The following is a 24,465-nucleotide window of genomic DNA, read 5'->3' as shown; positions in this document are numbered from 1 at the left end:
TTGAAAAAAACATCTTTATTGATTATGTAAAGCTTCAGATTGTTCACACATCCAATCAGTAAAGTCTGTTAAATGACTCTTGTTCAATGATTTCATGTTCAGATTCACTTCATCCACACAATCAGTTAGTTTAACCCAGAATGTACAAGAACATAATAAATGATTATTATCATGATAATTACAGTTTGATTGGACGTTTCTCTATGAATTTATAAAGTGGTGAGATCAAAATATCAATGATGAAGGAAGTTCTGCTGTTTTCTCTGTTTAAGAAACAACAGCACACAAATACATCAATACAAACATGAAACTAACATTTAGAACAAAGATAAGTTTATATTTTCATCTGAAGAAACGTCAGTGAAGGTAAAAGACGTCATCATGAGCAGCGATAGCCTCCATGGATAAAAACACACAGCAAAAAGTCACATTTAAAGAAACTGAAAACATCAACAGAACAACAAATGAAAAGAAGAAAGTGTTGATAATCCCAGTTTGATTGACAGCTGATCTCTGTGCAGTTCAGAAACACCACAGCAACGAGCTCTCAGAAACAATGGAGACAAAAACATGAAGAATTACAACAGAATCTGACACATGAAGTCTGAAATGACTTCTGTCTATTTCAGTTCACAGAACTCAGCTGTGTCTCCATCATCATAAAGATAAAGTCCAGCATAGAGAGGCTGAGTGAATGTGGTCTGGACTCTGTGGAGGAGAGTCATGGTTTCAGAGACACTGTAGAAGGACAGAATACCTGCTCTGTGATCCAGGTACACTCCTACTCTGAAGGAAACTGGACCTGAGACGCGAGTTGAGATTTTGTTGAACCAAAATATATAACTGTCAGTGTCACAATATAACATCCAAGATTTGTCATTGAGTCCAAATAGACATTCATTCCAGCCTCCTGCTCTGCTGATATTCTTGTATGCGACTGCTACACCAAATCTTCCCCCTCTCCACTCCACCTCCCAGTAACAACGTCCAGTCAGACTCTCTTTACTCAGGACCTGATACCATCCAGTGAATCTGTCTGGGTGACGAGGATAAAGCTGTTGTTGACTCGTTCGTTCTGCTTTTCTGTTCCCATCAGATAATAACAGCAGTGTGTGTGCTGTGTTTGGATCCAGAGTGATTTCATGTGAATATCTTAAGAATCCAGCTCCGGTCTTGGGTTCTGGTTCTGGTTCTGGCAGTAAAACGTCCACTTCAGTCCCTGTCAGTGAGATGTTTGTCCATTTCTCCCTCAGGATGTCCTGTAGTTGATCTCTGAGCTCTGACACAGCTGCTGTCACATCCTCAAAGTATCTCAGAGGACGGATATCGATGCTGGATGAGTCTGTAGATGCACTGAGTTGTGACAGTGAGGGGTAGTTGAGTAGAAACTGGTTGTGATCCTCTGTGTGTGAGAGCTTCTTCAGTTCAGCGTCTTTCCTCTTCAGCTCAGTGATCTCCTGCTCCAGCTTCTCCTGAAGCTCTTTAACTCGACTCACTTCAGTTTCCTGCTGGGATCTGATCTGCTGCTTCACATCAGAGCTTCTTTTCTGGATGAGATGGATCAGCTCAGTGAAGATCTTCTTACTGTCCTCCACTGCTTTATCAGCAGAGCGACTGACGGCCTCCACCTCCTGCTGAAGCAGCTTCACATCTTTCTCTCTGTCCTGGATTCTCTGCTGGATGTTTTGTCGACTCACCTCGAGCTCTCTCTGCCTCTCAGTCCTTTCTGCTGCAGCTGAGACTGTGTCGTGGCCTTTATGTTCATCCACAGAGCAGATAGAACAGATACTCTGCTGATCAGTACGACAGAACATCTTCATCACCTCATCGTGACGAGAGCAGATGTTCTCCTGGAGCTTCTCCGAGGGTTCGACCAGCTTGTGTTTCTTAAATTTAGTTGATTCAAAGTGAGGCTGGAGGTGATTCTCACAGTAAGAGACGAGACACTGCAGACAGGACTTGAGGGCTTTCAGCTTCCTCCCAGTGCAGACATCACAGGCCACATCTTCAGGTCCAGCATAGCAGTGATCAGCAGGAGCAGCATGGAGTCCAGTCTTCTTCAGCTGCTCCACTAAAGCTGCTAACATGGTGTTTTTCACCAGGACAGGCCTCGGCGTGAAGGCCTGTCTGCACTGAGGGCAGCTGTAGATCTTCCTCTGATCCTCTCCATCCCAGTGTGTTTTAATACAGCTCATGCAGTAACTGTGTCCACAGGGAATAGCCACCGGATCCTTCAGTAGATCCAGACAGATCGAACAAGAGAAGGTTTCTCGGTCCAGCTGAACTCCTTTCTGCTCCATTTCAGCTCTCAGTGGCAACGACTGTCTGAGTTTCGCTTCCTGAGAAGTTGAACAAGTTTGACCTTTGATGTGAACAACATGTGTCTCTGCAGTGAATTCAGCCTGCAGCTCTTATACTGCACTACATGTTGATTACACCCATCTGCAAACTGTAGATATAAAGGGAAGGGAACCAGGAGATATGAGGACAGAGTGGAGCTTGTTGTGTTTGAGAGCAGGAAGGAGAGGGAGGGGTTAAGTTTTAAAGAGATACTGTGTGTTTCACCCTGTTTTGTAGCTCAGCTCTGCTTCCTGGTGCCAAAGTGTTTTTTGGGATCTGAGATGACTGTTTATTTTCATCCTATCGGTACAGTATTAAAGCTTTATTGATCATTGTGAAGGAAACGTTTCACATTAAAGCATCAACGTGAAATAAAACCTGCTTCAAACACACTGCTCCACTGGAACTTCAGTAGCTGTTAACACAAACTAAGATTATAAACCTGAACGCTGTGAATAAAACTGTAAGTTGTTTTAAGTTGATATAAAGGAGGGAAAACTAAAGTAAAGCAGCTGAATGAAGGTCTGTGGCTGATTATGTTTATATATTGATTTATTTTAATGGAATTATTGACTGATTTTATTTGGTGCTCATGTTGAGGTGAAAGTTTATTTAATAAAGGCTTATAAATATATCAACTCATAAATAAATAGGCAGATAATAAAGAATATATATTCCATCAATTTACAAACTGTAATTTTAGGAGATTTAAGTAGCAGCAAATCAGATCTCAGTAACACTGTGATCCAGATTAATATATCAGATTTCTAAACCTTAAATCTTAAAACACAGTGATGATAGAAAGATCAACATCTAAAGGAAACTACAAACCTAGAAATCCCGTAAGGACGGAAACATCTCACATCAGAGAGGGATGGGAATAAAAAAACAAAACAAAATGGCTTCTTGTGGTCTCCTCCACTGCCCTCTGCTGGCGAACTGCTGCGGTGGATAAACTGGAGGACCAGAGGCACGAGGACGTGTTGCTGGACTGTGTGTGCACGTGCTCAGGTACAATCACAGGTATCTGAACATCAGTCATCTGCTCTGCTGCGGAGGGTTGTGGGCGCTGTCTGTCTACTGAATGCGTGATATATATTATGTCTCTTTTTTAAAAAAAGAAGAATCTTATAAACTCAAGTACAATATATCTGTTTTATAGAACTTTGAGTCTTCATGGTTCTCATGTTCAGAAAATACATTAAACATTAGAGCTGAAATATGCAGGATGCTTTTTATCCAGGAAGTCATTACATATGACTCTTCACTGCTAGCAGTTCAAACGTTATTTTCCTTTGCTTGCAATTTTACCACAAAAAGAGCAAATAGAACATCGCTTGTATCGCAATTTCTGCAGAATTCTGCAGGAAAGTCACTTTGATTTTCTGCTCTTCCTCGTGTTGCTCTCCGTCACTGTATATCTATTGTACTGAACATGTATGGAAGTTAACGCCATCTTACTGCACAATCAGAACTACATCTATAGGAATGAAGAAGAAGAAAATCCTTTGCAGGCCGTTTAAGGCCAAATATTTAAACAGAAGTTAGACCATAAAGGCTTTTCTCATGTATGAAACTGCACCTGTAGACTTTAAAGCTCTCTCTCTGTCAAATATGTGCGATGTCATTAAAGGCTTTTAAACTTTACACCATGTTTGTTTGTTGTCCTTCCTGTTGGAGAGTGTTTGGATCAAAGCAAGCCTCAGTTAAAGTATTGCAGTAAAAGTACATAAGTATTATGAGCTTGATGTAGTTAAAGTATTGCAGTAAAAGTACATAAGTATTATGAGCTTGATATAGTTAAAGTATTGCAGTAAAAGTACATAAGTATTCTGAGCTTGATGTGGTTAAAGTATTGCAGTAAAAGAAGCAGCGGCTCTGAATCCTCCAGCTGTTTGTTATTAAAGATCAACCTGCTGATCCACCTTCTACTCACTGTTACTGTTTACAAGCGGAAGTTAGTTTAAGTATTGCAGTAAAAGTACATAAGTATTCTGAGCTTGATGTAGTTAAAGTATTGCAGTAAAAGTACATAAGTATTCTGAGCTTGATGTAGTTAAAGTATTGCAGTAAAAGTACATAAGTATTATGAGCTTGATGTAGTTAAAGTATTGCAGTAAAAGTACATAAGTATTATGAGCTTGATGTAGTTAAAGTATTGCAGTAAAAGTACATAAGTATTATGAGCTTGATGTAGTTAAAGTATTGCAGTAAAAGTACATAAGTATTATGAGCTTGATGTAGTTAAAGTATTGCAGTAAAAGTACATAAGTATTCTGAGCTTGATGTAGTTAAAGTATTGCAGTAAAAGTACATAAGTATTCTGAGCTTGATGTAGTTAAAGTATTGCAGTAAAAGTACATAAGTATTATGAGCTTGATGTAGTTAAAGTATTGCAGTAAAAGTACATAAGTATTCTGAGCTTGATGTAGTTTAAGTATTGCAGTAAAAGTACATAAGTATTATGAGCTTGATGTAGTTAAAGTATTGCAGTAAAAGTACATAAGTATTATGAGCTTGATGTAGTTAAAGTATTGCAGTAAAAGTACATAAGTATTATGAGCTTGATGTAGTTTAAGTATCGCAGTAAAAGTACATAAGTATTCTGAGCTTGATGTAGTTAAAGTACTGCAGTAAAAGTACATAAGTATTACAAGCTTGATGTAGTTAAAGTATTGCAGTAAAAGTACATAAGTATTATGAGCTTGATGTAGTTAAAGTATTGCAGTAAAAGTACATAAGTATTCTGAGCTTGATGTAGTTAAAGTATTGCAGTAAAAGTACATAAGTATTATGAGCTTGATGTAGTTAAAGTATTGCAGTAAAAGTACATAAGTATTCTGAGCTTGATGTAGTTAAAGTACTGCAGTAAAAGTACATAAGTATTACAAGCTTGATGTAGTTAAAGTATTGCAGTAAAAGTACATAAGTATTATGAGTTTGATGTAGTTAAAGTATTGCAGTAAAAGTACATAAGTATTATGAGCTTGATGTAGTTAAAGTATTGCAGTAAAAGTACATAAGTATTATGAGCTTGATGTAGTTAAAGTACTGCAGTAAAAGTACATAAGTATTACAAGCTTGATGTAGTTAAAGTATTGCAGTAAAAGTACATAAGTATTATGAGCTTGATGTAGTTAAAGTATTGCAGTAAAAGTACATAAGTATTCTGAGCTTGATGTAGTTAAAGTATTGCAGTAAAAGTACATAAGTATTCTGAGCTTGATGTAGTTAAAGTAATGCAGTAAAAGTAAATAAGTATTACAAGCTTGATGTAGTTAAAGTATTGCAGTAAAAGTACATAAGTATTACAAGCTTGATGTAGTTAAAGTATTGCAGTAAAAGTACATAAGCAGCGGCTCTGAATCCTCCAGCTGTTTGTTATTAAAGATCAACCTGCTGATCCACCTTCTACTCACTGTTACTGTTTACAAGCGGAAGTTAGTTTAAGTATTGCAGTAAAAGTACATAAGTATTATGAGCTTGATGTAGTTAAAGTATTGCAGTAAAAGTACATAAGTATTATGAGCTTGATGTAGTTAAAGTATTGCAGTAAAAGTAGTGGTTTGGTCCCTCTGACTGATATATTATTATATATGACATCATTAGATTATTAATAGTGAAGCATCAGTGTTAGAGCAGCATGTTACTGTTGTAGCTGCTGGAGGTGGAGCTAGTTTACACTACTTTATATACAGTTAGCTAGTTTAGTCCAGTGGTTCCCAACCTAGGGGTCGGGCCCCTCCAAAGGGTCAGCAGATAAATCTGAGGGGTCGTGGCAACAGATCTTTCCTCTCACCTGCGTCTGTGTGTTTTCCACTGATGTAACTTTGACTTCTGAGCTAAAAGTTTACAGTTTGTGCTGACGACAGGAAGTGAAGGGGCTGATGGGAATTGTGGTTCAGTGTGGAGAGAAGGAGAGAGTCTTTAGAGAAAAGTGAAATGATCAGACCGCTGCTGTGTTGTTTTGTTATCAGTCAGATTTTATTACAACACTTTGACAACAAACTGAGACTCAGGTGATTGACAGGTGAGTCACTGACTAACGGGCCAATCAGAGGAGAGGGGGAGGAGCCACAGCGTGTCTGAAGGTTACTCAGCTTTGGCTCTTTTCACAGCTCCTGGTAACCTGTCCTGCAGCCTGCACATACACACACACACACACGCACGCACACGCACACGCACGAACACACACACACACACACACACACACACACACACACACGCACGCACACGCACGAACACACACACACACACGCGCACACACACACACGCACGCACAAACGCACACGCGCGCACACACACACACACACGCACACACACGCACGCACACGCACACGCGCACACGCACACACACATATTATTATATATTATTTAGATATTAAAGAGGAACTTGTTTACACTGTTTACATAAAAGTCGATAAACTCTTCAAGTAAAGTCGATAAAAACATGTGTGACCCTGTTTGTTCAATGTTATATTTTACACTGTATTACACATTTTACAATCACTGTAAAAAAGAAAATTGTAAAAAAAACCAAACAGTAATAACGGAAAATAATCATCTCATAAAAATACAGTAATTTCTGTCATTAAAATACAGTTTATATCTTTAATTTTACATGTAATATTGTTGTATTTCTTTGCTTTTTATTGATAATAAGTGTATATCCACCTCCAAAAACTATTAAATCTCCTATAAAAATGTGCTGACAAATACAAATAATCAGGCTTAAAACAACAGAAATGTACTGTTATAAACTGAGTTGAATTGCATGATTTTATGCAAATTTTCTATATAAATTATATATTTAAGGTAATAAAATTATAAACCACCGAAAAAACATTTGATTCACCTTTTTAAAAAGGTCAAAATATTGTTGTAAAAGAGGTAATCAGGTTTATAATTGCATCAGTAATAATAATTTAACAATTATATAGTAATAAATATATATAACAGTTACTGATCATGTGACTGCAGCGTCCCAGCAGCCTTTGCTGCATGTTGCATCATCTCACTGTTCAATAAAGGCAACAATGCCAAAAAATAATAATCTTAAAAGAAATATTAAGATCATATTAAGCGTAATGCGAGTTACACATTTTTTACAATTATTATTATTATCATTAGTGACATTTTCAGATATTTTTGAAACACAGGAAAAATCTGAAAAAATACAGATTTTTTTTGCTTTTAATATCAATAATATATCTTAATATTCCTGTTGTTAGCACAGAATAAAACATAAACATTAATATCTCTCATATATTTATTTATATTTTAATATCACTAATTATTTCTATCACTTCTTTTGTGTTTGTAATGTTCATATTTCTGCATCTGTCTTATTGTTGTGTGAAGCACAGAAATATGCAATTTAACAATTATTATCATTATTCCAACTCTGGTGAAGAGAACTGTGTTCACCAGGTGCACATGTGACAGGATGACATCACAGTGACATCACTGAAAAGAAATCTGAACACACCTGAACTCACCTGAACTCACCTGAACACACCTGAACACACCTGAACACTCCTGAACACACCTGAACACTCCTGAACACACCTGAACACACCTGAACTCACCTGAACTCACCTGAACACTCCTGAACACGCCTGAACTCACCTGAACACACCTGAACTCACCTGAACACGCCTGAACTCACCTGAACACACCTGAACACTCCTGAACTCACCTGAACACTCCTGAACACACCTGAACACTCCTGAACACACCTGAACACACCTGAACACTCCTGAACACACCTGAACACACCTGAACTCACCTGAACTCACCTGAACTCACCTGAACACTCCTGAACACGCCTGAACTCACCTGAACACACCTGAACTCACCTGAACACACCTGAACACTCCTGAACTCACCTGAACACTCCTGAACACGCCTGAACTCACCTGAACACACCTGAACTCACCTGAACACTCCTGAACACACCTGCAATCAGTCTGTACTGACACGTGTCCTGTTTAATTACTGGCAATAAATAACAAATAAAGTGGATGAATGGGATGACTGTGATGTCACTGTGATGTCACTGTGATGGTGCTGTGATGTCACTGTGATGGTGCTGTGATGTCACCGTGATGTCACTGTGGTGTTACTGTGATGTCACTGATGTCACTGTGATGTCACGTGTTCCCTGATCTCAGATATGAACAAAGTTCAGTTTTTCAGCTTCTGACGTGAACTCACTTCTGCAGCGTTTCCTCCAATCTGGACCGAATCATCTCCATGTGCCGATCAATCTGTGTCTGAACACACACACACACACACACACACACACACAGTCAGACGATTTGTCTCTATACTTGTCCTGTTAGATCTTAGTGCTGCATTTGACACAATTGACCATCAAATCCTTTTGCAGAGACTGGAACATTTAATTGGCATTAAAGGAACTGCATTAAGCTGGTTTAAGTCCTATTTATCAGACCGATTTCAGTTTGTACATGTTAATGATGAATCCTCCATGAAGGCAAAAGTTAGACACGGAGTTCCACAAGGTTCTGTACTTGGACCAATTCTATTCACCTTGTATATGCTTCCTTTAGGTAATATTATTAGGAAACACTCCATAAATTTTCATTGTTATGCAGATGATACCCAATTATATTTATCAATGAAGTCTGATGAACCCAATCAGTTAAACAAACTCCAAACATGCCTTAACGACATAAAGACCTGGATGACCTGCAATTTTCTGCTACTAAACTCAGATAAAACTGAAGTTATTGTGTTTGGCCCTAAACACCTTAGAAACACATTATCTAATGATAAAGCTGCTCTGGATGGCATTACCCTGGCCTCCAGCACCACCGTAAGGAATCTGGGAGTTATCTTTGATCAGGATATGTCCTTTAACTCCCACATAAATCAAATCTCAAGGACTGCCTTTTTTCACTTATGTAATATCACAAAAATCACATCCTGTCCCTAAAAGATGCAGAAAAACTAGTTCACGCATTTGTTACTTCTAGGCTGGATTATTGCAATTCCTTATTATCAGGCTGCTCTAACAAGTCTCTAAAGACTCTCCAGCTGGTCCAGAATGCAGCTGCACGTGTTCTGACTAAAACTAGAAAAAGAGACCACATTTCTCCCATTTTAGCTTCGCTGCATTGGCTTCCTGTAAAATCTAGAATAGAATTTAAAATCCTTCTCCTAACTTACAAAGCCCTTAATGGTCAGACACCATCATATCTTGAAGAGCTCATAATACCGTATTATCCCACTAGAACACTGCGCTCCCAGTATGCAGGCTTACTGGTGGTCCCTACAGTCTTTAAAAGTAGAATGGGAGGCAGAGCCTTCAGCTATCAGGCTCCTCTTCTATGGAACCATCTTCCAGATTCAGTCCGGGGTGCAGACACCCTCTCTATGTTTAAGAGTAGGCTTCAAACTTTCCTTTTTGATAAAGCTTATAGTTAGGGCCGACCAGGCTCGCCTTGGATCAGCCCTTAGTTATGCTGCTATAGGCCTAGACTGCTGGGGGACTTCCCATGATGCACTGAGCTCCTCTCTCCTCCTCCTCCTCTCCATCTGTATGCATTCATGTAACATCAATGCATGTCACTAACTTTGCTTCTTCCCCGGAGTTTTTTTTTGTGCTTTCTCATCTCACAGGAACCCCTGGGTTCTGGGCCGATCCTTCGCGGTCCTTCACAGTCCTGTTGGCGTCCTTCCCCAGTTATTGCTATTGCTATTGTTATTGTTATGATTGATGTTATTCTGCCCCCCCTCCTCCCCCTTTCCCTCTCTCTTTCTCTCTCTCAACCCAACCGGTCAAAGCAGATGGCCGCCCACCAAGAGCCGGGGTCTGCTTGAGGTTTCTACCCGTTAAAGGGGAGTTTTTCCTTACCGCTGTCGCCAAGTGCTGCTCATGGGGGAATTGTTGGGTCTCTGTAAATTAAAGAGTTCGGTCTAGACCTGCTCTATGTGAAAAGTGCCTTGAGATGACTTTTGTTGTGATTTAGTGCTATATAAATAAAAATTGATTGATTGATTGATTGATTGAATAAGTAAACTACAAAATACGCTAATCTTTTAAATAACAGGCTTCACTGCAACACAGGAGTGACCACGAATAAAATGGGGATTTACTGAAGTGTTTTTGTAAACGTTCCTCACAGTTCTTCTATTTTATGTTTCCTGAACACGGACAAGTGATGCGAGTGTGAAAAGACACTTGATGGAACCGTCTGTTGAGAGTCTGTTTCTGTCTGTCAGACGTTCTTTGACATGCAGCTGAGTTAAGCTTGATCTTTAACCTGCCACAGAGCAGCTAGTTCTGCTGACTGAGTTACCGTGGTTACCATGGTTACTGAGGTGGGACTCATATAAGCCGCAGTGATGGAACGAACTCTCACTAAAATTAATGAGGCTTATCGAAATAAGCCAGAATATCCCGTTAGCCAGCTTGATGGAACTCCCCCCAGTCCGCTCTGATTGAAGCTTTGTGACGTTTCTGCTGTTTGTATGTTGCTGATGCAGGTGTTTCTGATATTTTGTCCACCTGATGAAGGTAAACATACCTTTCTCTTCTGGTAGATGAGTGGTGTTGTGAAGAAGATGATGTCGGCTGCAGAGAGAAAGGCAGCGATAGTTTACTGTTTACTGCAGATCAATCAGTTTAATCAATCAGTCAGTAAGAAGCAGACTTACCGAGGATGAGGATGGTGATGCCATTAAAGACAGCTCCAACATATGTCATCACCCACATGACAGCAGCCAGCTGAAACAAACAAACAAACAAACAAACAGCAGCCTTCAGAGTGGCTCAGATTGCTTGTGTCGACTTTATGATGACATGAGACAAAGAGCAGCACGCATCTGACCTTCAGAGAGTCCACCAGGTCCTCCACCAGCAGCAGCCTCCTGGTCTGACTGCTCAACCAATTCACATGAACCAGAGACTGATCCGCCAGCATCCGGACCGTCTCCGGGGACAGAGAGATGTCCCGGTCCAGCAGAGACCTGACGGGAGGACAGACAGTCAGCCCCAGATCAGAATCATCATCCTCCAATCAAATCAATTACGTGAGAATCCATCTTCTCAGGCTTCAGGTTAGAAGCTTGTATCCGAACTAATCAGTGTCACGAATCCAGCTGCCTCGCAAAGTAAGACGTGATAGATGGTGACAGACAGACGGTTCATCCAATCAGCCCTTTTCCAAACACTTTCCATGGACGACTTCTCAGACGGTTCTGTGTAACAAACCATCTGAGAACAACCAGCTGCTATAAATCATCAAACAACCAACACTAATAACACAAATAATAATAAGAATATGTCAGACAATTCAAGCCATCCTAGGAGAAATATCACATTCTGTGACTGCAACAGCCAGATAAAAGGCCAATATGTTTACACGCTAACAATAAAAAGAAAGTATATATGCAAATATGAAGACCAATCATGTGCAAAACCTCCATAGAACATACAAATGCATAAACGTCAATAATACACATATTCATAAAAAACAAGACACCAGAGTTCACACAATGCTGATGAAGCCTCTCGGCGCCAGATAAACCAGTATACAGAGTTTAATCTGGTGTCGCTGGCTGGATGAGTCATACTGAGCTCTATGACTAACCAGTTAGCTCAATGACTAACCAGTTAGCTCTATGACTAACCAGTTAGCTAAATGACTGACCAGTTAGCTCTATGACTGACCAGTTAGCTAAATGACTGACCAGTTAGCTCTATGACTGACCAGTTAGCTCTACTACTAACTAGTTAGCTCTATTACTAACCAGTTAGCTCTATGACTAACCAGTTAGCTCTATGACTGACCAGTTAGCTCTATGACTAACCAGTTAGCTCTATGACAAACCAGTTAGCTCTATGACTGACCAGTTAGCTCTATGACTGACCAGTTAGCTCTATGACTAACCAGTTAGCTCTATGACTGACCAGTTAGCTCTATGACTGACCAGTTAGCTCAATGACTAACCAGATAGCTCTATTACTAACCAGTTAGCTCTATTACTAACCAGTTAGCTCAATGACTGACTAGTTAGCTCTATGACAAACCAGTTAGCTCAATGACTAACCAGTTAGCTCTATGACTGACCAGTTAGCTCTATGACTAACCAGTTAGCTATATGACTAACCAGTTAGCTCAATGACTAACCAGTTAGCTCTATGACAAACCAGTTAGCTCTATTACTAACCAGTTAGCTCAATGACTAACCAGTTAGCTATATGACTAACCAGTTAGCTCAATGACTCACCAGTTAGCTCTATGACTAACCAGTTAGCTCAATGACTAACCAGTTAGCTCTATGACTAACCAGTTAGCTCAATGACTGACCAGTTAGCTATATGACTAACCAGTTAGCTCAATGACTAACCAGTTAGCTCTATGACAAACCAGTTAGCTCTATTACTAACCAGTTAGCTCAATGACTAACCAGTTAGCTATATGACTAACCAGTTAGCTCAATGACTCACCAGTTAGCTCTATGACTAACCAGTTAGCTCAATGACTAACCAGTTAGCTCTATGACTAACCAGTTAGCTCAATGACTGACCAGTTAGCTCTATGGCTAACCAGTTAGCTCTATGACTGACCAGTTAGCTCTATTACTAACCAGTTAGCTCTATGACTAACCAGTTAGCTCTATGACTGACAAGTTAGCTCTATGATTAACCAGTTAGCTCTATGACTAACCAGTTAGCTCTATGACTGACCAGTTAGCTCTATGACTGACCAGTTAGCTCTATGATTAACCAGTTAGCTCTATGACTAACCAGTTAGCTCTGTATAGCTATATAACTCAGGTTGTACTCTATAAATCAGGTTCTACTCCATAGCTGTTTCTACTCTAGAACTCAGATTCTAATATAAAACTAACTTATATCTCTGGTTCTACTCTATAACTCTGGTTCTATTCGATACCTCAGGTTCTACTCTATAAGTCAGGTTCTACTCTATAACTCTGGTTCTACTCTATAACTCTGGTTCTATTCGATACCTCAGGTTCTACTCTATAACTCTGGTTCTACTACATACCTCAGGTTCTACTCTATAAGTCAGGTTCTATTCTATACCTCAGGTTCTACTCTATAAGTCAGGTTCTACTCTATACCTCAGGTTCTACTCTATAACTCTGGTTCTACTCTATACCTCAGGTTCTACTCTATAACTCTGGTTCTACTCTATACCTCAGGTTCTACTCTATAACTCTGGTTCTACTCCATACCTCAGGTTCTACTCTATAAGCCAGGTTCTACTCTATAACTGTGGTTCTACTCTATACCTCAGGTTCTACTCTATAACTCTGGTTCTACTCTGTACCTCAGGTTCTACTCTATAACTCTGGTTCCACTATATACCTCAGGTTCTACTCTATAACTCTGGTTCCACTATATACCTCAGGTTCTACTCTATAACTCTGGTTCTACTCTATAACTCTGGTTCCACTATATACCTCAGGTTCTACTCTATAACTCTGGTTCTACTCTATAACTCTGGTTCCACTATATACCTCAGGTTCTACTCTATAAGTCAGGTTCTACTCTATAACTCTGGTTCCACTATATACCTCAGGTTCCACTCTATAACTCTGGTTCCACTATATACCTCAGGTTCTACTCTATAAGTCAGGTTCTACTCTATAACTCTGGTTCTACTCTATAACTCTGGTTCTACTCTATACCTCAGGTTCTACTTTATAAGTCAGGTTCTACTCTATAACTCTGGTTCTACTCTATACCTCAGGTTCTACTCTATAACTCTGATTCTACTCTATAACTCTGGTTCTACTCTATACCTCAGGTTCTACTCTATAACTCTGGTTCTACTCTATAACTCTGGTTCCACTATATACCTCAGGTTCTACTCTATAAGTCAGGTTCTACTCTATAACTCTGGTTCTACTCTATACCTCAGGTTCTACTCTATAACTCAGGTTCTACTCTATAACTCTGGTTCTACTCTATACCTCAGGTTCTACTCTATACCTCAGGTTCTACTCTATAAGTCAGGTTCTACTCTATATCTCAGGTTCTACTCTATAAGTCAGGTTCTACTCTATAACTCTGGTTCCACTATATACCTCAGGTTCTACTCTATATCTCAGGTTCTACTCTATAAGTCAGGTTCTACTCTATATCTCAGGTTCTACTCTATAAGTCAGGTTCTACTCTATACCTCGGGTTCTACAATATAACTCTGGTTCTACTCTGTACCTCAGGTTATACTCTATAACTCTGGTTCCACTATATACCGCAGGCTCTACTCTATAAGTCAGGTTCTACTCTATAACTCTGGTTCCACTATATACCTCAGGTTCTACTCTATAAGTCAGGTTCTACTCTGTACCTCAGGTTATACTCTATAACTCTGGTTCCACTATATACCTCAGGTTCTACTCTATAAGTCAGGTTCTACTCTATAACTGTGGTTCTACTCTATACCTCGGGTTCTACAATATAACTCTGGTTCTACTCTGTACCTCAGGTTATACTCTATAACTCTGGTTCCACTATATACCTCAGGTTTTACTCTATAAGTCAGGTTCTACTCTATACCTCAGGTTCTACTCTATAAGTCAGGTTCTACTATATACCTCAGGTTCTACTCTATAAGTCAGGTTCTACTCTATACCTCAGGTTCTACTCTATAAGTCAGGTTCTACTCTTTACCTCAGGTTCTACTCTATAAGTCAGGTTCTACTCTATAACTGTGGTTCTACTCTATACCTCAGGTTCTACTCTATAAGTCAGGTTCTACTCTATACCTCAGGTTCTACTCTATAAGTCAGGTTCTACTATATACCTCAGGTTCTACTCTATAAGTCAGGTTCTACTCTATACCTCAGGTTCTACTCTATAAGTCAGGTTCTACTCTATACCTCAGGTTCTACTCTATAAGTCAGGTTCTACTCTATAACTGTGGTTCTACTCTATACCTCGGGTTCTACTCTATAAGTCAGGTTCTACTCTATAAGTCAGGTTCTACTATATACCTCAGGTTCTACTCTATAAGTCAGGTTCTACTCTATAACTCTGGTTCCACTATATACCTCAGGTTCTACTCTATAAGTCAGGTTCTACTCTATAACTGTGGTTCTACTCTATACCTCGGGTTCTACAATATAACTCTGGTTCTACTCTGTACCTCAGGTTATACTCTATAACTCTGGTTCCACTATATACCTCAGGTTCTACTCTATAAGTCAGGTTCTACTCTATACCTCAGGTTCTACTCTATAAGTCAGGTTCTACTATATACCTCAGGTTCTACTCTATAAGTCAGGTTCTACTCTATACCTCAGGTTCTACTCTATAAGTCAGGTTCTACTCTATACCTCAGGTTCTACTCTATAAGTCAGGTTCTACTCTATAACTGTGGTTCTACTCTATACCTCAGGTTCTACTTTATAAGTCAGGTTCTACTCTATAACTCTGGTTCTACTCTATACCTCAGGTTCTACTCTATAACTCTGGTTCTACTCTATACCTCAGGTTCTACTCTATAACTCTGGTTCTACTCTATAACTCTGGTTCTACTCTATACCTCAGGTTCTACTCTATAACTCTGGTTCTACTCTATAACTCTGGTTCCACTATATACCTCAGGTTCTACTCTATAAGTCAGGTTCTACTCTATAACTCTGGTTCTACTCTATACCTCAGGTTCTACTCTATAACTCTGATTCTACTCTATAACTCTGGTTCTACTCTATACCTCAGGTTCTACTCTATAAGCCAGGTTCTACTATGTACCTCAGGTTCTACTCTATAAGTCAGGTTCTACTATATACCTCAGGTTCTACTCTATAACTCTGGTTCTACTCTATAACTCTGGTTCCACTATATACCTCAGGTTCTACTCTATAACTCTGGTTCTACTTTATAAGTCAGGTTCTACTCTATAACTCTGGTTCTACTCTATAAGTCAGGTTCTACTCTGTACCTCAGGTTCTACTCTATACCTCAGGTTCTACTCTATAACTCTGGTTCTACTCTATACCTCAGGTTCTACTCTATACCTCAGGTTCTACTCTATAAGTCAGGTTCTACTCTATATCTCAGGTTCTACTCTATAAGTCAGGTTCTACTCTATAACTGTGGTTCTACTCTATAAGTCAGGTTCTACTCTATACCTCGGGTTCTACAATATAACTCTGGTTCTACTCTGTACCTCAGGTTCTACTCTATAAGCCAGGTTCCACTATATACCGCAGGTTCTACTCTATAAGTCAGGTTCTACTCTATAACTCTGGTTCCACTATATACCTCAGGTTCTACTCTATAAGTCAGGTTCTACTCTATACCTCAGGTTCTACTCTATAACTCTGGTTCTACTCTATAACTCTGGTTCCACTATATACCTCAGGTTCTACTCTATAACTCTGGTTCTACTTTATAAGTCAGGTTCTACTCTATAACTCTGGTTCTACTCTATAAGTCAGGTTCTACTCTGTACCTCAGGTTCTACTCTATACCTCAGGTTCTACTCTATAACTCTGGTTCTACTCTATACCTCAGGTTCTACTCTGTACCTCAGGTTCTACTCTATACCTCAGGTTCTACTCTATAACTCTGGTTCTACTCTATACCTCAGGTTCTACTCTATACCTCAGGTTCTACTCTATAAGTCAGGTTCTACTCTATATCTCAGGTTCTACTCTATAAGTCAGGTTCTACTCTATAACTGTGGTTCTACTCTATAAGTCAGGTTCTACTCTATACCTCGGGTTCTACAATATAACTCTGGTTCTACTCTGTACCTCAGGTTCTACTCTATAAGCCAGGTTCCACTATATACCGCAGGTTCTACTCTATAAGTCAGGTTCTACTCTATAACTCTGGTTCCACTATATACCTCAGGTTCTACTCTATAAGTCAGGTTCTACTCTATACCTCAGGTTCTACTCTATAAGCCAGGTTCTACTCTATAACTGTGGTTCTACTCTATACCTCAGGTTCTACTCTATAACTCTGGTTCTACTCTGTACCTCAGGTTCTACTCTATAACTCTGGTTCCACTCTATACCTCAGGTTCTACTCTATAAGTCAGGTTCTACTCTATAAGTCAGGTTCTACTCTATAACTCTGGTTCCACTATATACCTCAGGTTCTACTCTATAAGTCAGGTTCTACTCTATACCTCAGGTTCTACTCTATAAGCCAGGTTCTACTCTATAACTGTGGTTCTACTCTATACCTCAGGTTCTACTCTATAACTCTGGTTCTACTCTATACCTCAGGTTCTACTCTATAACTCTGGTTCTACTCTATACCTCAGGTTCTACTCTATAAGTCAGGTTCTACTATGTACCTCAGGTTCTACTCTATAAGTCAGGTTCTACTCTATACCTCAGGTTCTACTCTATAACTCTGGTTCTACTCTATAACTCTGGTTCTACTCTATACCTCAGGTTCTACTCTATAACTCTGGTTCTACTCTATACCTCAGGTTCTACTCTATAAGCCAGGTTCTACTATGTACCTCAGGTTCTACTCTATAAGTCAGGTTCTACTCTATACCTCAGGTTCTACTCTATAACTCTGGTTCTACTCTATAACTCTGGTTCTACTCTATACCTCAGGTTCTACTCTATAACTCTGGTTCTACTCTATACCTCAGGTTCTACTCTATAAGCCAGGTTCTACTATGTACCTCAGGTTCTACTCTATAAGCCAGGTTCTACTCTATACCTCAGGTTCTACTCTATAAGTCAGGTTCTACTCTATACCTCAGGTTCTACTCTATAAGCCAGGTTCTACTCTATAACTCTGGTTCTACTCTATACCTCAGGTTCTACTCTATACCTCAGGTTCTACTCTATAAGTCAGGTTCTACTCTATAACTGTGGTTCTACTCTATAAGTCAGGTTCTACTCTATACCTCGGGTTCTACAATATAACTCTGGTTCTACTCTGTACCTCAGGTTCTACTCTATAAGCCAGGTTCCACTATATACCGCAGGTTCTACTCTATAAGTCAGGTTCTACTCTATAACTCTGGTTCCACTATATACCTCAGGTTCTACTCTATAAGTCAGGTTCTACTCTATACCTCAGGTTCTACTCTATAACTCTGGTTCTACTCTATAACTCTGGTTCCACTATATACCTCAGGTTCTACTCTATAACTCTGGTTCTACTTTATAAGTCAGGTTCTACTCTATAACTCTGGTTCTACTCTATAAGTCAGGTTCTACTCTGTACCTCAGGTTCTACTCTATACCTCAGGTTCTACTCTATAACTCTGGTTCTACTCTATACCTCAGGTTCTACTCTGTACCTCAGGTTCTACTCTATACCTCAGGTTCTACTCTATAACTCTGGTGCTACTCTATACCTCAGGTTCTACTCTATACCTCAGGTTCTACTCTATAAGTCAGGTTCTACTCTATATCTCAGGTTCTACTCTATAAGTCAGGTTCTACTCTATAACTGTGGTTCTACTCTATAAGTCAGGTTCTACTCTATACCTCGGGTTCTACAATATAACTCTGGTTCTACTCTGTACCTCAGGTTCTACTCTATAAGCCAGGTTCCACTATATACCGCAGGTTCTACTCTATAAGTCAGGTTCTACTCTATAACTCTGGTTCCACTATATACCTCAGGTTCTACTCTATAAGTCAGGTTCTACTCTATACCTCAGGTTCTACTCTATAAGCCAGGTTCTACTCTATAACTGTGGTTCTACTCTATACCTCAGGTTCTACTCTATAACTCTGGTTCTACTCTGTACCTCAGGTTCTACTCTATAACTCTGGTTCCACTATATACCTCAGGTTCTACTCTATAAGTCAGGTTCTACTCTATAACTCTGGTTCTACTCTATACCTCAGGTTCTACTTTATAAGTCAGGTTCTACTCTATAACTCTGGTTCTACTCTATACCTCAGGTTCTACTCTATAACTCTGGTTCTACTCTATACCTCAGGTTCTACTCTATAAGTCAGGTTCTACTATGTACCTCAGGTTCTACTCTATAAGTCAGGTTCTACTCTATACCTCAGGTTCTACTCTATAACTCTGGTTCTACTCTATAACTCTGGTTCTACTCTATACCTCAGGTTCTACTCTATAACTCTGGTTCTACTCTATACCTCAGGTTCTACTCTATAAGCCAGGTTCTACTATGTACCTCAGGTTCTACTCTATAAGTCAGGTTCTACTCTATACCTCAGGTTCTACTCTATAACTCTGGTTCTACTCTATAACTCTGGTTCTACTCTATACCTCAGGTTCTACTCTATAACTCTGGTTCTACTCTATACCTCAGGTTCTACTCTATAAGTCAGGTTCTACTATGTACCTCAGGTTCTACTCTATAAGCCAGGTTCTACTCTATACCTCAGGTTCTACTCTATAAGTCAGGTTCTACTCTATACCTCAGGTTCTACTCTATAAGTCAGGTTCTATTCTATACCTCTGTGTGTGTCTTACTTGAATGGATGGCCTTCGTCTGACTTCTGGACAGCCTGGATCACAGATTTATAAACCCTACAGATAGGAAGCAGACGACTGTTAGGATGACAACATTTCCTGTTTCCTGGTTTTAACTTCACACTGAGATGCCCCCCCCCCCACCTGAAGGTGATGGTGATACAGAGGCAGGCCAGCAGCAGGTAGGACACCACACTGATGACGGACAGCGTTGCCACGGAGACCAGAACCAGCAGTGACAGGCTGAATGCCGCCGCTGACTTCTTTGGTTGTTTCCAGTGGACGAGCTGTACGGCTGGAGACAGACACAGCGGTTGAGACACCGTTCACACTGAACCCCCCCAATATGACCCCTGACACAGAGACACCGTTCACACTGAACCCCCCCAATATGACCCCTGACACAGAGACACCGTTCACACTGAACCCCCCCAATATGACCCCTGAAACAGAGACACCGTTCACACTGAACCCCCCCAATATGACCCCTGACACAGAGACACCGTTCACACTGAACCCCCCCAATATGACCCCTGACACAGTTTTCAGATTAGGTTTGACTTTTTTAGATAAAGAGTGCTACAACATAAACAATCAATACTTTTACATATCAACACAACCAAGTCAGCTGTTTGTCATTGCTAACTTCTCATCTATTGTTTTTCCTGCTGTAAACGAGCTTCCATACTTTTCCTCCACAGCAGATAATCCAGCAAATAATCCGGTTACACAGATCACAAGTCATGTGGAGCTGATTAATGGGGTCGAGCTGCATACTGAAGTCATTGTTAACGAGACAAAAACAAACTGCGGAAACAAGACTTTGTCATGTTGAGCAAACAGAAATCGAGCAGAGAAGATGTGAAGTATTTATATTTTGTACATTTAGTCTTCACTAGAGATAAAGCAGAGAAAGGAAGAAGCAACATGATGTGATATTTTACAGACATGCAGGGACACAAAGTCCGGTTCAAACCAAACCCAGTCAGACCTGGTCACCCACCCTCTCACCCCCCCCAAGCAGCAGTAAGTAGATTGTGACAGAAACACAAAGATTTTAATAACACCGAGGCTGTCAGCTGACCGGGTTAGCTAACAGCAGGACAAAAGAGCTTTGTCACTGCTAACACGCTAACTAGGAGCTTCTGATGCTAACAGGCCAGTTAGCTGACCTGCTGCAGTGTAGCTAACATGTTAGGAGAAGGTAACTTGCAGATTAATTAATGGACAGGAGAGATAACTACACTTAAATAAACACCAGTTTGATAAATGGTAAATAAATAAATAAGTAAGAGGTTAGCTAACACTTAAATAACTAAATTACTTGCAGGTTAATTAACAACCTCAGAGAGATAACTGAGTATATTTAGATGAGCTAACGTGAACTAGCAGGTTCAACAGAAATGAGAGAAAACTACAGTTAAATATCACCAGTTTAGCTTGCTGGTTAAATAACTAGCAGGTTAGCTATCATGTTAGCTACAGGTGGGTTAACTTGCTGATGAATTAAATGTAATAAGTGTATATATTGAGTAAGGATGAATATATATATTTAGTTGAGCTAAAATGCCAACTAGCAGGTTAAATAGGAGGTTTAATAACTGACAGGAGAGAAAACTGCAGGTAAATAAATAGCAAGTTAGCAGGTTAGCTACCTGACAGGTAAATAAATAGCAAGTTAGCAGGTTAGCTACCTGACAGGTAAATAAATAGCAAGTTAGCAGGTTAGCTACCTGACAGGTAAATAAGTATTAGGTTAACACTTAAACAAATGAGCAGTAAGCTATGTATGTGTGTGTGTTTATAGATATACTGATTATCTTGTTTAACTGAGCTGTTTGCACCTTATTATGACTCACTCCGGTCTTTTTACTGCACTTTTATGTTTATTATCACATTTTTATATTGTGATATTCATTTATGCACTATAACACTTAAAATGTTTGATGTGTCCTGAACGACGTCTCATTCTGCTGTAAGTGTGTTTCACATCGTTATGGTTGGAATGAGAAAAGTGGAACTTGTATGTTAACATGAGCAGATAAATAATGAGCAGGTTAATAATGCTCAGGTAAATAACACACAGGTAAATAATGAGCAGGTTAATAACAAACAGGTAAATAATGAGCAGGTTAATAACAAACAGGTAAATAACATTCAGGTGAATAACGAGCAGGTAAGTAACACTCGGGGTAAATAATAAGCAGGTAAATAACGAGCAGGTAAACAAAGTGCAGGTAAATAATGAGGAGGTAAATAACAGGTAAATAATGAGCAGGTAAAAAACGAGCAGGTAAATAATGAGCAGGTAAATAACACAGGTAAATAATGAGCAAGTAAATAACGAGCAGGTAAATAATGAGCAAGTAAATAACAAGCAGGTAAATAATGAGCAAGTAAATAACGAGCAGGTAAATAATGAGCAGGTAAATAATGAGCAAGTAAATAACGAGCAGGTAAATAATGAGCAGGTAAATAACACAGGTAAAAAACGAGCAGGTAAATAACGAGCAGGTAAATAATGAGCAGGTAAATAACGAGCAGGTAAATAACGAGCAGGTAAATAACACAGGTAAATAACGAGCAGGTAAATAACGAGCAGGTAAATAATGAGCAGGTAAATAATGAGCAGGTAAATAATGAGCAGGTAAATAACACAGGTAAATAACGAGCAGGTAAATAACGAGCAGGTAAATAATGAGCAGGTAAATAACGAGCAGGTAAATAATGAGCAGGTAAATAACGAGCAGGTAAATAATGAGCAGGTAAATAACGAGCAGGTAAATAACACAGGTAAATAACGAGCAGGTAAATAACGAGCAGGTAAATAACACAGGTAAATAACAAGCAGGTAAATAACACAGGTAAATAACAAGCAGGTAAATAACGAGCAGGTAAATAACACAGGTAAATAACGAGCAGGTAAATAACGAGCAGGTAAATAACACAGGTAAATAACGAGCAGGTAAATAACGAGAATGTAATTAACGAGAAGGTAAATAATGAGCAGGTAAACAAAGTGCAGATAAATAACGAGCAGGTTAAAGGGTCAGTCTGACAGAGGTAACAGTGAACACCTCAACACGTCCACACGACTGATTTAAACACGTCAACAAAGTAAATAAAAGATCAATTATGACGTCTGTGACGCGTCTGTCAGACTGAACCAACACCTGACAACCAATCAGCAGCTGAGCTCACTGATCAATCGATGATGTATTAGATATTGTGTCCTCCTACATGAGGTCTGTTTGCTCAGGCGTGTCCATGACAACTGACTGAAGACCATGAGATACAGTAGAAAGCACTAGAAAAAGCAGGTAAGGGGACCTTGAGTTCAGATGGTGTTTTATTGATCCACAGTTTGAGTTTTGACCCTTCAGAAGACAAATAAAGGTTTGAGGAAATCATTTAAGGCAGAAGGTCCATTTATTAGCTTTTCTGGAGCTTTCAACCACTTTGATGTTAAACTGAATGCAACACGCTGAGCAGGATGAACAGGTGGTCCTACCTGAGGCTGTGAGGTCTCTGAATGAGGAAGAGGAGGAGTTGTTGGATGATGATGGTGATGAAGAGTCGGAGTGGTTGCTGCTGGTCGAATCAGCCATTTTCTTCTTCTTCTTCTTTTCCTTTGTGTGAGGAGCTGAAGCTTCACTGCAGGTTTAACCTTCGAGCCTCAGTCTGAGCTGCTGCTGATGGAGGCTGTGATGATGTCACCACGGGGGTGTGGCTTACAGGGAGGGGCGTGGTCACATGTCAGAGGTTCAAACTTCAATATTTTAATCTGAATTCTGAGTACGTTCTTCATACTTCACGTCACTTTTGAAGTCAGTTTGTTTTACTGCAGCAACATTAATGTCTTCAAATAGTGAATAACAACACAAGCTGATTCAAGTTAAAACAGCTGTTGGTGGGTTTACTGAGACTGGACGACAGTATAAAGTCATTAACATGAGCAGCTTCATTTCACATTAATGCATCACCAACTATAATCCCATAATGTTATATAATATAATATAATATAATATAATATAATATAATATAATATCATATAAAGGGATAATCAGTGTTACTAATATATTACTCTCCATATTTGTTTAAAGGTGCACTCGGACATGATGTCACATCATATGTCACTGATGCTACATTTTATATCTGATAGAGTGATGATGCTGAACATGGTGATGAAACACTAAAATAAGTGTTTCTATTGGCTGAACGAACACAGGTGAACACAGGTGAGATGATGAGATCTGTGTTCGATGTCTCAGGTCTGTTTAAAGTCCTGAAGGAGGATTTTAAACTCAGACTGGTGAACGCAGCTTTAAACTGCAGCTGAGAGGAAGATGCAACAGATCACGCCAGAGTCCAGCATGGATGTATAATAACATCCTTGCAGCCAGTTTCTCCCAGTGGTCACTCGCAGTACTGCAGCATTTATCTCATTAACCTCCATCATAGAACTGGTGACGGGACGCCTCCGACTCTTTCTATGATGAACTTTTGATCAATGGAGGTTTTATATTTTTAAAACTTTCCTCGAGCTGGGAAAAATGATTTAAAAATCTGTGACGTCATCACAATGTAAAGTCTACGGGCCGAGCGTGAGCTGGTGGGCGGGGCCAGCGGGAGAAACACTACTGCGCACATTCAGTATATATACATGTGTGTGTGTATATATA

At 39.6% G+C, this 24,465-nt stretch overlaps 2 protein-coding genes across 2 annotated transcripts; both read right to left on the bottom strand.

Annotated features, from left to right (window-relative positions):
- On the bottom strand, window positions 1–2,683 carry LOC137180455 (tripartite motif-containing protein 16-like). The gene has a single exon (XM_067585838.1). The coding sequence runs from the start codon at window positions 2,298–2,300 to the stop codon at window positions 621–623; it is 1,680 nt and encodes a 559-aa protein (XP_067441939.1). The 5' UTR covers window positions 2,301–2,683; the 3' UTR covers window positions 1–620.
- Window positions 2,684–6,300: 3,617 nt separating this feature from the next.
- On the bottom strand, window positions 6,301–23,769 carry LOC137180453 (reticulon-3-like). The gene is made up of 8 exons (XM_067585836.1): window positions 23,295–23,769; window positions 19,928–20,078; window positions 19,784–19,840; window positions 11,199–11,337; window positions 11,026–11,095; window positions 10,896–10,942; window positions 8,557–8,615; window positions 6,301–6,481 (listed from the first exon to the last, which is right to left on the bottom strand). Exons 1-8 carry the CDS (start codon window positions 23,389–23,391, stop codon window positions 6,433–6,435), a joined length of 669 nt encoding a protein of 222 aa, XP_067441937.1. The 5' UTR covers window positions 23,392–23,769; the 3' UTR covers window positions 6,301–6,432.
- Between the last annotated feature and the right edge of the window lie 696 nt (window positions 23,770–24,465).

Source organism: Thunnus thynnus, chromosome 3 (genome assembly GCF_963924715.1).
Source record: "Thunnus thynnus chromosome 3, fThuThy2.1, whole genome shotgun sequence".
NCBI classification, from domain to species: Eukaryota; Metazoa; Chordata; class Actinopteri; order Scombriformes; family Scombridae; genus Thunnus; species Thunnus thynnus.
The sequence above is the reverse complement of the archived record's forward strand: the minus strand, read 5'-3'. Positions and strand labels throughout refer to the sequence as shown.